The sequence below is a fragment of the Malus sylvestris genome, chromosome 4, assembly GCF_916048215.2.
Source record: "Malus sylvestris chromosome 4, drMalSylv7.2, whole genome shotgun sequence".
Classification (NCBI taxonomy): Eukaryota; Viridiplantae; Streptophyta; class Magnoliopsida; order Rosales; family Rosaceae; genus Malus; species Malus sylvestris.
This window is the reverse complement of record NC_062263.1, coordinates 26,074,978-26,092,260: the sequence shown is the minus strand read 5'-3', so window position 1 is coordinate 26,092,260 and position 17,283 is coordinate 26,074,978. Positions and strand designations below refer to the sequence as shown.

Genomic DNA, 17,283 nt, shown 5'->3' with positions numbered 1-17,283 from the left:
TCAAGAGTAAACAATAATTTAAAAAAAAATATAAGTTAAAGCCAAAGAAAAGTTGATAGAATAAGGAGGAGAAGTGAAGACTGCACCACAATAAGAGCGATGGAGAGAAAAATGAGATCTGGCCTGGAAAGAAAAGAGTTTGGAGTGAGAATACACTTGAATTTTAAGAGTATTAGATTGATATGCAGCAGCAACATCTGTTATAATAGCAAGAAGAAAATCAAAGGCAGTATGGGTCAAGAACTATTATGATCCCTTAGTGGCTCAGCCACTATCTAATTGCATTGATGTTATTTCCATAAAAATGCCACCTATAGATTGCAAGAATGATTAAGTAGCGACAATATCAATACGATTAGCTCTGAAATCTGATCCGTGTCTCTAAAACGTTAACATAGACTAATACAAATTCTTCAAACTTAGTGGGCTCAATATGTTTGTAATGGATTAATCATAAACAAGCGTATGGACGGCTGGACCCACTTTTCTCCATGGAACAATAATGAGTGAGTAAAATTCTGAGGGAATGTCAAAGCGGATAAGAATCCTAAGGATTCTCACATCATAATCATTTATTGTATATCGTGCGGTCAGTTTTCGTTAGATACTATTTGTGTTTAATCCTAAATAAAAAAAATTTAAATGATTTATGACTGCATGATGTTCGAGAAACAGTTAAAATGTAAAAATCCCTAGGATCCCCACAATTTGGATCTGGATGGGATCCAAATCCAAAGCTTTGGCCTTTTGTGGGTCCACTTTTCTATGTGGACTATGAGTAAGAGCAGGTAGAATGGGCTTGCTCAGTTGGCTTGGTTGGTCCAATCAATTGGGCCTTAAAGATATTAACAAGGCATTTGGGCCTTCTGCCTTTTTGCAGATAAGCAAATGCTCTCTCTCTCTGTGTAAATGGTGATGCGCAAAGAAAGGAGAGTCGAGAGGAGAAGGATGCAAATGAAGTAGCAGCCAAAGGGGGTGGAGAACAATTAGGAACAGAAGAGCAAAAGCAGAGCAATGATGGCACGAGTGGCATTGCCATGGCGGAACGGACTCAGAACCAGAGTTCCGGCGGGAAGCAGAGGCTGCAGCGGAGCTCAGACCACCTTGAGAAACGACGCCGGCCACCCGATTATCATCTCTCCTCCTCTCGTCTCCTTAGACATACCTGACGATTGGGCTCCCGGCACTGCCCAATCTGGGTTTTCTTCCCCCTTGAGTTTCTGTAAGCTTCCTGCTTTCCCATCTCTGCTGGTTAGCTTTCCTCTGTTTATCTGCTTCCATTTCATTTGTTGTCGTGTTTAATGTGTTAATGTTACAATATTTTAAGTAAATTAAGTGGTATTTGATGGTTTGTAGAAAACCCAGTTCCTAAAATTTTGATTTGTGTTAGTTCATCACAGTATTATGTGTTAAAGTTTCGATATTTCTTTTGGGTAAATTAAGTTGTATTTGATGTTCGTTCGTTTATGTGTCCATATCATTGTCGCCAACAAAAGCTACCTGACATGTTATCTGTACATTTTCGACAATACTGATATGCGTAAAGAAGCACAAAGAAGATTTCCTTTGTAATGGTGTTATGTATTGAGGGTTTCAATATTTTGAGTAAATGGAGTGGTACTTGATTGTCCCAGAAAATCCAAAATTTTGGAACTTTGATTTGTGGTATTTCGTTATAGTATAATGCATTAATGATTTCAATCTTCGTTTTCATGCCCACCTCAGCAAACGAGCAGAAAGCTGCTGTGATTGATGGGAAATCGATAGCGGATGAAATTAGATCAAGGATAGGCAGTGAGGTGAGGAGGATGAAGGAGAGCATTGGAATGGTTCCTGGATTGGCTGTAATTGTGGTGGGCCACAGAAGGGACTCGCAGACTTACGTCCGAAACAAGGTGATGGCTTGTGAAGAAGTTGGAATCAAATCAATGGTTACTCAGCTACCTGAAGAGTGTACAAAAGATCAACTTCTTGGTGCTTTATCTTGTTTCGATGTGGATCCCTCTGTTCATGGTATTCTCGTGCAACTTCCTCTACCACAAGTAATTTCTTAATCTGTGCCGATACTTCTTTAAGCTTTATTTTGTGCAATATGCTGTTCTGAGAGTAAGGATGCATATAGAGCTAGACTAAAATTGAAGTTATATGTGTTATGTTGTATTTTCTCTACAAATAATTCATTTCCCCAATGAAAATGTAGTAGATGGTCATGATTCTCCAATGCCTAGATAATTTGAATCTTAAACATAGGTGATTAACTAGAACGATCATTTTATTAAGAATGATAAAACAAACTTATATACTTGTTAGCTATTACTAATAAGTACTTTACCTGAAACTACCACACTCAAGGGAATGCCCCTTTATTGGGGATCCTGCTTGACTCAAAAACTGGGTGGGATAGGCTTTAAAACCTAAATCTATCACACAATCACCCACCGATTGGAAGCTTCCCCATTTTAGAATTCAGTTCCCTTAAAAACCACAGCACATTTCAAGCAAAACGGTGTCTGGATTGTGCTAATCCAACAATTTCAAAGTTTCGGTCACTTTGGGATTGCAGGCCCATACGTTTGGTTTCAAGCTTGTGAGATCCCTAGTTGACAAAGTTGAATTCATTGGAAGAGTACAGCCACTCGCCGAACTTGAGACTTGACCCTTGAGCACCCTAGTGGATAGTTATTACTCTTAGATCACGTGTGGCAAGTTGGCAACTAAATAGTTGAGGTTTTGATGCATTACATGTCAGAACTTGCTGCTGTTGTATGGATGACTTACAACAAACTGTCTGGGACAGCATTTGGATGAGGGAAGAGTTTTGGATGTGCTGAGTCCAGAGAAAGATGTCGATGGCTTCCACCCGATTAATATGGGAAATCTAGCTATGAGAGGAAGGGAGCCATTGTTCATTCCCTGCACTCCCAAGGGTTGCATTGAGTTGTTGCTCAGGTCTGGTGTGGAAATCGTGGGGAAGAAAGCTACTGTGATTGGGAGAAGTAACATTGTCGGACTTCCAGCATCACTGCTCCTGCAGGTGATATTATATTCTTTCAAAAATGAAATTAATAGTAAACAATCCATAGATCGCTAATGTACAGGTATAATTTTCTTCAAATTGTTGTGCAGAGGCACCATGCAACAGTCAGCATTGTACATGCGTTCACAAAGAACCCAGAACATATCACCTGTGAAGCCGACATTGTGGTCACAGCTGCCGGAGTGCCTAATCTGGTCCGTGGAAATTGGCTGAAGCCTGGAGCAGTTGTTATCGACATTGGAACTACTCCAGTTGAGGTAAATACCAGACTCCTCCATCCATTAAGTTATAACGTTAGAGAATCGAATAGATACCACGATTGGATAATGTTGATCAAGCTTCTGTTATATTGATCAACTAATGGCAACGCCATAGCAGCATCCAGTTTTCTTGCACCTTTTTTTAATTAAAAGTTTGAATTTGGCAAAACAAAATGACTGCTGCTTTATTACTTACTTTCCGTATGTTAATTGACATATACGTATTGGCAGGACCAAAGCTGTGAGCATGGTTACCGTCTCACCGGAGATGTTTGCTACGAAGAAGCAGTGCGGGTGGCATCAGCCATCACCCCAGTGCCTGGAGGAGTTGGACCCATGACAATTGCCATGCTTCTGTCAAACACCCTTGACTCGGCAAAGCGAGTATGCGCCTTCACATGAACTGTAATTTGTTGATTGTAGCATAGTTTTGGTCATGTTGAACTGCTGGATTTCAATGCTGTTTTCGACTTTTAAACTTGTTTAGTTACAGTGTACAAATAATAAATGGTTGGCTGCTGAATCAAATTTTCGGGCTGATAGCCGCGTAAACAGGTAATATACAAAAGATTTATAATACAACATTCTGTACCTTCAACCATCGTACGCCCTCCTGAAGAAGGAAACCAATCTGGATATCCAAACCTCAGGAGAACGCAACGTAAAAAAACGAAATGAATAACATGGTACAATTCAATGCTGACAGAAATCACGAACAGCATCAATCTGGCGTGAAGATAAAGTATCCACTCTTCAATCTGCGCAGATGCTAAACCAGTCATTCTTCAACTTCAGTCGCAGGTTCAACCGGCTCTGTGACTGGCGGTATGCAATCTACCTTGTAGCGCAGCACCTATATTCCAGCAAATGAAAGATATAAATGTAGGAAAATTCCGATATTGAACATCGGCACAAAAAGGGTACCAAAAGATAACAATGAAACATGTAGAGTCCAAACGCAACCAATTCATAATAAAGTTTGAAAACAAGATCAGATTTTGCTTTCGATCTCTCAAAGTTGAGAATAAAGTCGTCTGACCTACTTTAGCTACTTTGTTAGAGATGGAGACTTAGCAGCCACTAGATGTAGTTGCATAGGATTATTGAAAAGAAACGCAACAGAATATAAACAAAAGAGGCCAACTCTGTTGACAACGAGATGATCCAACGCAACTTAACGGTTCAAACATCAAAGTGAAGTTTTCAAGCAGCATCTAAGGCCCGCTTGTTTTCAGGCAAGAATAATATGTAAAGCAGCGAGGCAAAACAAAAACAGAATATCTACAAGATACAGAAACATGTCTGCGCACCTTCTTAAAAAAACTTGAATAGGAATTGTCCCAAATCAGTTTGTAGTTTCCCGCCTCGCATGTGCAGAAGTTTCCCTGTCAAAGAACATATATGTTGAAGCCAGGACATTGATATGAAAAATGGTGTTCTAACACCACAAATAGCCAGAAATAGCAAAACTTACTTGGTCAGACTCGAAACGTCGGTAAGGTAAAATGAGCTGTGGTAAAAGCAGGAATGCCCCCAACGTTATTACAAGAAAACAAATAAGTTAGAAAGAGCAACAAGAGAGTGAAAAGAAACAACGAAACAAGGGTTGAAGAGGAAAAGAATGAAGTGAACATAGTAATTAATAACTGACACGTCATCGTTAAACTTACAGATTTTTGCCCAGACGGATTTGTATACTCAACACTAAATCCAATATCCTGACCACCAAACATAAATATCAGTATGGGATGTACGTTGTCATAAATTTTGCATAAAGCAGCAAACGAGAAATCCCAAAAATGCTTTAGAACAATACCAAATTTATCTTCCCTTGTACAAGCGAGAAATCCCAAGCAATATATGAATTTATTGCGTCCACAGCCAATGAAACCTATAAGAGTAATGAAGCCACATTAATTACCGGTTGGGTATTAGTTAAATGGCAACAATTGTTAAGAAATAAATCAATAGAATTACACCCCCATGCATGTGAACACTAAGCACGACATCATGAGGAAAAAGAACAAGTACCACGAGAAGATATATATAAACAAACCTCATGAATTTTCCCAGCTGGAACACTGGTCTCTTGGTAATCATCGTTATTACTATACAGAAGAAATTAACAAAAGTTTTAATTCAAAATGACAGAAGATAATTTAAACAAGTAAAAAAGAACTAAACTAGAGTCTCATTGCCCCACCTTCCTTGTAATGCGCCTGCAACCTCTGCTGGGATAAAAAAGGGGGAATTTGCAAAGACCTCACTGAAAAAAATGCATACGTAAATTGATATAGGAATAAGCGCAACCTAGCAACAGGACAAAAGAAAAACAGGCTTGCAGCCCAATATGACAACACTGCTTTTATTTTGGATGTGTAATCGTGTGAGTACTATCATGCCTATAATACACAAGCAAGCAACCATGATTAGCAATTTCTTACTTCTACAGGTGTTTACAGATCAAAAGGATAGTCAAATCAAACCCTTAGCAAAAGGAAGGGGTATATAAATTGAAAGGGCGATGTTACTGGCACTCCAAAAAAGTCATTGTACACTCCTCACAAGTGTATTTTTGTTTAGGGTGTCGCTATCCACACAACCGTTTTTACCTCCCACACACTCTTGTTAATTTCTGTCCATTTGATCTTCTCCAATTCATTCGATCTGATGGCTGGAAATTAAGAGGGGGTGTGGGAAGTAAAAAGGGGTGTGTAGATAGCACCACCCTCTGTTTATAAATATATAAAGTTTGGAGTGCACATTAACTTTTTTGGAGTGCCAATAAAATCTCCCAAATTAAAACCTCAAAACCAATATGCAAGTGATTAATACAATGACAGCGATAATAATCATTATCGTCAGGATGACATATGGAATTAAAGTTACCCAATCCAAAACAGAAAAAGGAGTAATACCTGATGAATGTAATAAACCTTACAAATTCAGTGGTGTAGACATCAACAACTTCTTCCAAGACAGCTAACTCTTGCTTGCTTCTTCTCAATTCATAAAACAAATGAAAGTGTCACCGTTAAAAACAATAGAATTACATCTTGAACATAACAACCGAAGGTAAAAAGATTCTCACAATTTTCTAGTCTCAAATCGCCCCCAAGACAACGAAATAAAGAGTCGTATAAGAAGGGCCATAGTTGTAAGGCTGTATAAGGGTGGTCCATAACGTTGTCTTTGCTCTTCCATGGGCCTATTAATGAAGGATACAATAAGAGTATAAGACATTCATTACTATAGGAAATGCAATCAACTACTCCCCCAATAAAACTTACCCATCATCATCATTTATTTGGCGAATAAAATCAAGTAAAACCTGCATCAAAAAGGAAGTGCAGGAACAGTTACCAATGATCGACAATCTATAACATGGAATCAGTAAAATATACTTAAATTCATCTACAAATATATAAACTGAAGTTCCATCAAATAACTACGCTCTCACTAATACATACTAAGGCAAAACAAGAAATCTAGGTAGACAGGCAAGTCAAACTGTTAATCATTGATCACACCATTAAGAATATTAACCATGAAAATGAACAAACCAGCAGTGGATATACGGGTCCATACAAAACATAAGGTGCAGTAGGCAAATCCAGCCAATAATGCGGCAAGCAAAGGCCGAGAGGAGCATACCTGTGGAACCCCCACCAAGTACTTGACAAGCGTCTTGTAGACACCAGTTGCAGAACCAAGCTGCGCTAACAGTCTCCTCCTGAAAAGTTTTTGGGCCGAGTAGAATGTGAGGTGGAGCACGTGTTGCTTTTCACTTGATTGGCAAACGAAAGGAGGCTTACCTCTCCATTTGTTGGTTCCACAAGAGAGCATAACGTTCACGTATAGTTGCTCCAGAACTAACCAAAGCCTCAACCTCTGCTTGCTTATTCCTCTCTGAACGCTCCCGCTGTAGTCTGATGAGCCTTCCCCGAAAATCCTGGGGAATGTAAGTCATAACTGCAGACAGCACATTCAGAAATTCAATTACGACCATAGAAAATTCATGAATAACTCATCGAAACACAACACGGGCAAGTGAGAGGGAACTACCCGTGTTGAACACACGTTCGGAATTTTTCGCTTGGAAAGTCTCCAATGTCTTCAAACTGGTTTGAAATTTCTGGTGGAGGCGATCAATTACAGTAGCAAGTTCAGCATCATCAGGACTGGACTGCTTTCGAAGCTGCCGAAAGAAACACGAATCAAAACACAACGAAAAGGCAGCATCTTTCGCAGCAAAAACGGCTTACATTAACTTAGCTTAGACTTACAGTTTGAGGCCAATGGGGTTTTTCAAGCAAAAATAGTATCTCTTCCATATGCTCTCGATTCTTCCACATGTTTTCGTCGACTTTATGGGGAGGTTCAGTCTCCAATTCACTCACTAACAATCTCTCCTCGCCTAAAAATCAAACCCATTCGATTTATTCCTTATGCAAGATATTGAATTTTAGAGATTGCAAAGCAAAAAATTGGAAAAAGTTGATCACTTTAGCAAAAAAATGTAAAATTTTCAAAAGGGTTTTGAAATTACGAAGACCTTGAGCCGCCGGAGAGTGGCGGAGCAAATCGGCGGTGAGGGATCGAATCTCGGATGAGAGGCGAGCGACGTCGTTTGAGAGAGGGGGGAATTGGTATGTGTCGTAGTAGGAAGCGAGAAAAGCCCTGGTTATTGGTACTATACCCTCCGTGGAAGCCATTTTTACTTGTGAGCAAGACCAGTCCAACGCGATCTCCCTTTACCTTTCTTTCTCTCTCCAGCTTTTCTGTGTTCGTCGGCAACAGGAAGAGGGGAAGAGGAAGAAGGAAGTTACGGTGGAATAACGGATTTTGAAAAAGAATAAACCAAATAGAGAGTAATTGAGTCAAGTCCACGCCACCACCCACCATACCACTCTTAGGCCCCGTTTGGGATTGAGGTGATTTTAAAAAAAGTCACTGTGAAAAAAAGCTAAGGGTCATTTTTGTGTTTGGTAAACTGAAAAAAAATGGCTTATTTTGGAAGCTGCTGTGAGAATAAGCTGAAAATCAAAGGAAAAGCTGAAGCTGCTATTTGCTGCTTTGAAAAAAAGCCAGTTTTTTCAAAGCACACGGAGCTATAGTGCTCATTTAATGAAAAGACACACTATCATCCTGCTTTTTTTTCCAAAAGCACTTTCACAAAAAAGTTTACCAAACACTCTACTGGCTTTATTTCACAGCCGCTTATTCTCACAGCACAGCCGCTTATTCTCACAGCAGCTTTTTTTCAAAGCACAATTAAGATTTTCTCTCCTTCTAAATCACTCCTCTCTCCTTCCCTCCCCTCTCTTCCTCTCTCCCTCTTCTTTTTATTTTTATCTCTCAATAAAATATTAATGTGTCTTAATTGTGATCGTTTTTTTTTTCTTTCTAAATACAGAAAATTTAAAGTGTAGAATGAGATTTTTGTATAAAAAATAGAAATTAAAACCACCTTCTCTAGTCATTTAACTAACTCAGTGCTTATTTGAAAATATTTTCAAAATGACTGGAAGTGTTTTTAATTAAAATGTTTTTGGATTCTAAAAATACTTGCATTTTTATTAAAAATTAGTTCTAAAAATATTTTCATCAAAACGCTTTGAGCCATTTTAAATACATTTTGAAATGAGGTCTTACTTAGTTTGAAATTCTAATTAGACTAGAGATGTACATTAAAAGTCAAAATGGCCATTTTATGTTTTTTGTCGAAAAGTCAAAATGGTCATTTAACAATGACAAAATCATATGGGCGAAAGTGCAATAAAGCGGAATGAGTTATTGAAATTGAAGCAAAGAAAATAAAATAAAGCATAATGGGTTAACAAGACGACGGCTTTGAGAGATGAACAAATACAATGTAGAAATCTCTACATTCATGCCAATGCCAACCCCCATTCCGCCGGCCAATTTCCTACGCATCTCCAGCTTCACTTGTTTGAGTCCACTGCGTAGCAATCTTCACCATCGAACTCATCAAACAAGAAGGAAACATAAGCTTTCGAACGGCCGGAAAGAATTTGAAAAAATTTACTCTTCTGTTTGTAGCAATGCAATCTTTGACACCTCTGCGCGATTCGGATATTGCACCTTGCGCTAGTCGAGGGACTGGAGTCGGCCACAATGGGATCACGATCGGGAAGAATCTGAAACAATTAAATTTTCTGTTTCCAACAATCTTTGACACCTCTCCGGTTACAATGTTGCACCTGATAATATCTTTTATCCAAACATGGAACTTCTTCGTATCTACTATCATATACAAGGTATCCTCGTTATTTTGGTCGAAAAATACCCCCTCAATCTCTGTCCATGGACCTATCACAACCTTTGTTTCATCCACCAAGTAAACCCTCTTCTTAAGTTTCACAAACAAACTCTTTGATCCTTCATGGATACTCACCCTCGGATCTTCTTCTTCTTCTTCTTCCTTCAACTCACAAATAGACAGATTGCCGGAAACATAGTCGTAGTTGCACATCCGCACACCCCCATCATACGCTGCTATGCACCTCATTGGAAGAGCGTCCCACTCATTCCTGATACGGTGTCTATAACAGGTAGATAAAGTAGCACTAGCACTCTTGTTGATAATGAACGGATCCAACTGAATAAGAATGTCATCATCATCGCCCATCCAATACAGCATTCGTTTGGAAGAAACGCCAGTACAGACACTCATCATTTCCAAAGTAAAGTTGTACGCGGATGTTACAGTTCTCTCGGATCTTACAGTTGTCTCCTTCCATTCACCAGTCTCAGAAGAGAAGATCTGCACTTTGAATGTGCAGAAATCTCTCATGTCGATGAGTTTGAAGTTGCTGAAATCTATTATTTCCTTGTCCTCGTCATCGGCATCATCAGGATCCATTAATCTCACAACCCTGCACCTATAATCCGCATTAAGCTGGATCAATCTCCTGGCTGATAATCTTCCTTGTTGTTATAGTAGGGAAGATCACAGATGAATCCCACTAGTACAAACTCGCACACTTGTGGTGGGGGAGAAAGAGGAACCCACTGGATTGTATATGGATTGCAGATGTAGTAATCGCGCTGGTTAAACTCGCTTGCGCAGCACAGAACCAAGTCATTATATGTACCTACCACAACTGGCTCTTGTTTCAAACCATGGAAACTCACAAGTCTTTGGAAAAGCTGATTCAACGGTTGAGAGGACGGCGACATTCTTCTAAGGAATTCCTCCCCTTTTGTATCTATTGCAGTAGTTATTGGCTTTTGGTTACGGTCCCTTTGGAGGTATAGAAAACGGCCCATAAAATGAGTATCCGAAATGAGAATGCACCAACGCTTGGAAACGCACTTGCATTGTGAAACGGACTTATAGGAAGGAAGTCGACAAAAGATTTCAGCCAATAAAGAGTCCGGTAGATCATCAATATTGATGAATTTTGATGATGGCCAACTTGATGTTGTTGCTGATGCTAAAGAATGCCCTCTTCTTGAGTGACAAATATTAACCGAGGGCGGTACTGCTCTAGGGGATGACTGGCTTATTCTACTGCGGCCACTCTTCGCACCAATAGTACTGCTATGGCCTCTCATGGCAGGATGCATAATTAAAGTCAGGCTGTCGGCTTCCGAGGGTATTCTATACCCGAAACTGCACAAGATATACAAAAATTAGGACCGACATAAACACCTTTTCGTTCAAGAACACACACACACACAAAAGAAAAAAGAAAAAGAGGAAGAGATAGGTACTAGGGTACTGAAAAACTAGTGCATTGTACCTAATAAAGAAGCAAAATTTTGATCGGCTGTGCAATTCACGGCCTTGCTGCGAGAATGTCGAGTGTGGATATGGACCGCCAACTGCACCAGCAATCTGCAACAATGTAATAAGCAAAGGAAAAACGAACACCAACTGTGGAGCCAAAAATAACCATAAGGCGACATGTGGATTTTTGGGTAAAAGAGGACAAAAATACCCTTGAGGCATACCGGGATTCCTACGCGCGAGCAGCGGACAATCATCCGTCAATCAAGTCAAAAGTGTCCAAAATAGGTAACAAATTCAAAGATATTCTCATCCATCCTCATCTTAGGTAATTATTTTATAACCTATATAATATTCCATTTAAGTGGAGGTTAAAATAATATTCCATTTAAGTGGAGGTTAATTGGCTAATTAATGGATTAATTAATCCATTAATCACCAATTAAATCATCCATTACACCCCAAAAAATACCTTAGGGCCGGCCACTCTTTCTTCCAAAGAGGGCCGGTCATGCTCTATAAATAGGACTTCATTTTCTCTAAAAAGTTGGTTCCAACACTCTTGCAAAACTCCCAAAAAACTTTCTAAATATTTTTCTCTCTAAATTCAAACTTTGGCATAAGAGGTTCTTCGGCCAAAGGCTCCCCCATCCATCGTGGGCGCGTGAGGCTTTTAGCCTTAACCAAAGGTATTAGTTATTTTGTAGGTGCTATTTTGTCCAAGATCAAGGAGGAAGAAATTTGCATCCACAAATTGGTGCTTTCATTGAGAGAAGAGTCACACACTCGTAGAAGACTCCTTCATCAAAAGGTTTTTCTATTTTCTTGTCCATTTTTAGATTTTTCGTACATTCTTATTATTAGAATTTTTTATTTGCAAAGATTCTTTGATAAAACGTAAAAGAGATATACAATGGCAAGAAATTTAGAAAATTCCACAAGTGAAAATTTCAATATTCAAGAAATGGGACCACAGCGATCCACGAGGCTAAATGTGATCATATGAGCGGCACCATCGCTACGAGGCTCCACCATGGCAACCACCGCGATGGCCACCATGGTCACCACTACCCGTTGCAAGGTCCATGGCACCGCTACCACGACCCGAGCCATGCCATCCAAGGCTCACGGCACCAAGGCCACGGCCCAAGCCATGTCACTCCAAGCCCAACGTGAACTCAACGCGTTGCCAAGCCGAGCCCAAGCTTTGCACCCATGTGCATCACACTCCGAGCAGCCTACTCCCGCCGAGTAGCCCACTCTCGTGGCCTAGCCTGCTCCCGCCGAGCAGCCCACTTTCACGGCCCAGCCTGCTCCCACCGAGCAGCCCATTCTCATGGCTCAGCTTGCTCATGTCGAGCAGTTCACTCTCATGACACAGCTTGCTTCCGTGGTCCAACCTGCTTCCGCAGCCCAGTCTGCTCCTATGGCCTTCTAAGTAGCCTAAATCGATCCAAGCTTAGTTCAATTATCCCAGCTTCAAATCGAACCAGGAGCATTTTCACCACATTTTTCTGCCGATTTGGCATTTCCCAACTCAAATCTCGCCCCACACTTCCACTACTCAAGAAGACGCATTCATTCCAAGTTATTCCAACCCAAATGGAGAACAACACTTGTCTCGACAAGTCATAGAGTTGACGAGTGCCCTTGCACAACAAACGACCTTGGTGAACCAACTCTTGTAGCACACCGAGATGCAGCGTGCCCCAGACGAGGTGTCTCGAAGTAGGACAAAGGCAGATAAAGAACCTCTCCAGCAGCATCCCGGTAAGCAGCCACTTGACCAGCCACGAACCAAGCGTTCAAGCAGTGTACACTCTCGATTGGGCCCCCGAGATAGTGTATACTTTCATCTTAGAGCGCGGAGGAGCATGCACTCTCGATTAGGCCCATAGACGAGCATATATTCACAGTTGCGGTCACACTCCAATAGTCAACATGAGTAACCTTCCAGGCGAAGTATTCATTAGCAGCTAAGCCCGCAAAGAACATCATCCACCTCACATCGGAGTAGGTAGCACGACGGACGAAGAGAAGCAATCACTCAATCCGGCTCAAGTTTAACCGGAAGCCTACGAAAAACTCGCTCACCAGCTATGAATGCACTACACGCACCACATCAGAGGCATAGATGAGCCAAACACACGGAAGAGCAGCTTAGACCAGCAAGTCACGGTTAGGGGAAGCCGAGAGCTCCACTACCTCAACAAAGGTAAATTCAGGAAGAAGTAGAGAGACTCTTGACCAAGCGATTGTGCAATTTCCAACACAACAAGGTCACCGACGAGGCACTACGATGGAACATGATCAACATAAGCAAGTCACGATTCACGGATGAGTTCGAGTAGGCAAAGCCTCCACACGAGTTCAGTATACTATATTTCACATCTTTCAAAGGGGATGAAGACCTGGAGAGACACTTAAAGAACTACCGAAGCGCAATGATCCTCTATCGAAACAACGATGATCTCATGTGCAAGATATTCGCCACCACTCTACAAGGCGAAGAGCAAGATTGGTTCTACACCTTGCCGCTACAATCCATTCAGAGTTTTGACAAACTATCTTTGGTTTTAACCAAAGAATATTCATCATATCGCTCGATCAAGAAGAAGTCTGGCCACTTGTTCAACGTCAAGAAGAACCCAAAAGAGTCGCTTCATGACTATATGAAGAGGTTTAAAGCAGAGAAGGCAAAGATAGTCAGATGCAATGACTCGATAACTAGAGCAGCCTTCCAAAAAGGACTTCCAGTAGACCACCCACTTTTCAGAAAACTGATAATGAAAGGAGATCTAACTCTGGCAGACTCTTTTGCTCTAGCAGAAAAACATGTACTTTGGGACGAAGTTCGCCGATGCCCATTCAAGGCAAATCCGAGCGATCTTGAATATAAAGTCTCCCACCACTTTGAAGGAGATTCAAAGTCTGACTGGACGACAATAAGCTCTACCATCATACAAGAAGAGCTGGGGGCCTGACTGTATTCCATAGTTTAAAAGCTCTCATTGATGTTATCAGAAATTCAAAAACTAACTTTGGCGATAGTTGTTACAACCCGGAAGCTCAAGTTTTACTTTCAAACACATATAGGCATCTTCATAACATATTATTCCGTCTAATCCAGATGCGCGACGATAAAGGCGTAGACCCTGGTAGATGTAAGGTTTTCTGAAGAACGTAATAACTTGGCCTAAAAGACACGCCAAAGGTAGATGAACACTGGAATGACACACTCGGAAGCAAGTTTTGTCCTCATCACCCTAAAAGATTCTACATAGGAGCAACATGTACCGGCAATTGAGTACCACCTCTTGCTGCGCACCACACAGCCCTAGCCGACCCTTGCTCAATAATTCAACTCCAGTGTGGCCCAATACTGGCAGTTGAGCATTTCCTGCTGCGTGTGACATAGCCCAATCTCCACAGCTCTCTACTGCACCTTCACGCCGAGCCTAGGTGACGCAATAGAGCGGCCCAAAGATGCCCCAGAAGTAGTCGAGCACACTCTAGCCGTGCCTACTCCACCCGATGGAGACTTCTAGCATTTGCATGTCGACGGTGCATCCAACTATAAAAGTTCAGGAGCAGACGTGGTCCTTGTCACCCCAGGCAGTTTGATGCCCTCGCAGGCAATTATTCTAGGTTGCAAAGCATCCAACAATGAAGCAGAGTACGAAGCCTCACTAGCAAGCCTTCGAATGACAAAAGACTTGGCGGTGAAAAAGCTTTCAATTCATTCCGATTCTCAGCTAATCACCAGCCAGACTACTAGGGGCAAAGGCATGATGATCGTGGCAACCGACTACTTCACCAAATAGGTAGAAGCAGAGCTCATGACAAGCACGATTTAGACGTACATAGAGCGCTTCATATGGAGGAACATCATTTGCCGATTTGGCATCCCTTAATCCATCGTCACCGACAATGGCTCGCAATTCATAGGCAAAGATTTGGCGAAGTTCTTCAAAAAATATGGCATCAAGCAGCACATGTCTACGCTAAAATATCCTCAATGCAATAGGCGAGCGAAAGCATCCACCAAGATGATCATCGACGTCACAAGAAATCCCCCACCAGTAAGAAAAGAAAATGGCCAGACGAACTCCCTGGATGTCTATGGGCATATCCCACCACCAAAAGATGAGCAACCAGTGAGACTCATTTCTCTTTGGCATTTGGCTCAAAAGCAATCATTCATCCCAATGTCATCAAGCCAAGTATCACCACTTTCCTACCAAGCATTGAGCAGAAAGGAGATGGCCACAAGCTTAAATCTGGAAGAAGAGAAGTGCGAGCAGACTATCACCCACATCGCAGCCTACCAGCAGCAGTTCCTCTCCATCTATAACAAAAGGGCCAAGATTTGGCAGTTCCAGCCAGAAGATCTAGTCCTAAGAAAAGCTTTCATCACTGCCCGCAGAGAAGGCTCCAAAAAGATAGATCTCATATGGGAAAGTCCGTACAAGATCAGCAGAGTAGGCGGCAAGAGTAATTACACCCTCGTCACCATGAAACGATAAAATGATCGAAAAGCAGTGGAGCGCCTACAATCTGAAGAAGTACCATATGTGACATCCCACTACATTAAAGCCCAAAGACTTAAGAAGCTCGACCGGCACCATCTCACAAGCCGATGACTATCCAGTTGTTATGCATTTCCTACCTTACAGCTAAGTTCTCGTTCGTTTCACTCGTTTTTCAATGAGGAATTCAGAAGTAATCATAACTTGGCTCGGCTGCATGCTTACAACAATTGATCACTCCTGCACTTCAAAAGAAGATTGCGCTCTTCTTAGGGACTCATCGCAGGAATTACGCCCCCGAGGGATTAACCATACTCTCCAGTGTGAGAGGGTAAACTTGCTCTCTAGTGCGAGAGGGTAAACCAATTCCCTGACACCCATATGGGTTAGCTCTCCAAGACGAAAGGATAAACTTTACACTCTGAATATCCAGACGTGGATGAGTCTGGCTGCCCTAGTATAACTAAATGCACGATAGCTTGCGCCGGGATTCCTAAAAGTAGCCATAATGGTCTTTTTCAAGGCTTAGCTAAATGAAGGATTTTGGGTCTATTGGCCTAATCCGTGGGGAACCGGGCCCTAGAGACGAAGGGGGCACATTACGCAATACGCCTTACAGACGACTGCTCTGGAACCCTAAAGATGTTACCGAGTGCACTAAAGTAGCCTACGATTTCTGGAAGACTGCCTACGGGTTGCCATTCGAGCAGTAAAGCCACGCTAGACTTATACAACCACACATTCTTGTGAAAGGCTAAATAAGCTAGCGTGCATATACGAAGCTTTATCCACTGCTGACATGCTATATAGTCGATAAGCTTTACCTCTGCCAAGCGCGGAACAACCTACACCAAGTCCTAAAGTGTTGTGTTACTTGTTACGCAACCTACGGAATTGGAGAAAGCCAAGGTTAACAACCTAGTGGTTACGCGAACTTGTCTGCTTCTGTAAGTAAGGCATCCGGCTGCCAACCCTATGGCTAACAACTTTGCAAAGTTCTACACCAACACCTACGGCTGCATAGGCTACCCGAGCTTGTTTGCTTATAAAAAGTAGCATGCCTGCCGCTGGTCTGTCAAGTCTAAAGATTAGGGCATGAACAAAAGAAGCGAAGATGAAGAAAAGAGAAATAAGCATGCTTATAAACAATTAGCAAAGGCCGAAGGAGTTCAAGCAAAACAAGAGCTACAAGGAAAAACAAATAAAATCCTAAAGGCTACCTAGAAAACTACAGCAGCTTGGACATCCCACGACTACTCGGTCGCCACACCTTCAGCAGCCTCGACGCTCTTAGCAGCGGCATCATCCAGCACTTCATCCCCGGCTACCCTAGCCTGGGCATTAACTTCTCCAACTACTTCACCAATGAAAACATCAAAAGTAAAAGCAAGCAAGTCTTCCAGAGAAATAGAAAAGGTCTCGAAACCTCAAGCCCATCATTCTCACCCTTCAGCTACTCATTCTTCTCAAGCAGACCAACACGGATGCGTTGTAGCTCATCCACTTCCTTCTTCAAACTTTCGTTGATCTTCAGTACACCTTGAAGTTCCAACACTTGGGGTTCAAGCCTATTGATGATTCTCTTGAAGTGGATCACTTGATTATAAGCAGCAATCAACTCTTCATCCTTTGCATAAGCAGCGAAACGAAGCTCAGAAACTGCAAACTTAAGATCTTAAATCTGAGGTATGTAACATCCAA

The 17,283-nt window shown here is 41.6% G+C and overlaps 2 protein-coding genes and 1 long non-coding RNA gene across 3 annotated transcripts in view; 2 read left to right on the top strand and 1 right to left on the bottom strand.

Moving 5' to 3' along the window:
• Positions 1 to 897: 897 nt before the first annotated feature.
• Positions 898 to 3,825, top strand: LOC126619226 (bifunctional protein FolD 1, mitochondrial). The gene is made up of 5 exons (XM_050287526.1): positions 898 to 1,222; positions 1,726 to 2,042; positions 2,798 to 3,034; positions 3,127 to 3,294; positions 3,529 to 3,825. Exons 1-5 carry the CDS (start codon positions 1,015 to 1,017, stop codon positions 3,697 to 3,699), a joined length of 1,101 nt encoding a protein of 366 aa, XP_050143483.1. The 5' UTR covers positions 898 to 1,014; the 3' UTR covers positions 3,700 to 3,825.
• Positions 3,817 to 8,205, bottom strand: LOC126619223 (uncharacterized). The gene is made up of 15 exons (XM_050287523.1): positions 7,853 to 8,205; positions 7,584 to 7,714; positions 7,363 to 7,495; positions 7,113 to 7,269; positions 6,952 to 7,030; positions 6,588 to 6,628; positions 6,389 to 6,505; positions 6,216 to 6,296; positions 5,501 to 5,563; positions 5,354 to 5,405; positions 5,114 to 5,188; positions 4,968 to 5,015; positions 4,772 to 4,807; positions 4,608 to 4,682; positions 3,817 to 4,150 (listed from the first exon to the last, which is right to left on the bottom strand). Exons 1-15 carry the CDS (start codon positions 8,010 to 8,012, stop codon positions 4,076 to 4,078), a joined length of 1,323 nt encoding a protein of 440 aa, XP_050143480.1. The 5' UTR covers positions 8,013 to 8,205; the 3' UTR covers positions 3,817 to 4,075.
• A 1,520-nt stretch (positions 8,206 to 9,725) lies between these two features.
• Positions 9,726 to 17,283, top strand: part of LOC126619237 (uncharacterized) — a 32,554-nt gene continuing 24,996 nt past the window's right edge. The window contains exon 1 of the long non-coding RNA XR_007621997.1: positions 9,726 to 9,872. This is a non-coding gene — a long non-coding RNA (uncharacterized LOC126619237). The remainder of the gene's footprint in view (positions 9,873 to 17,283) is intronic.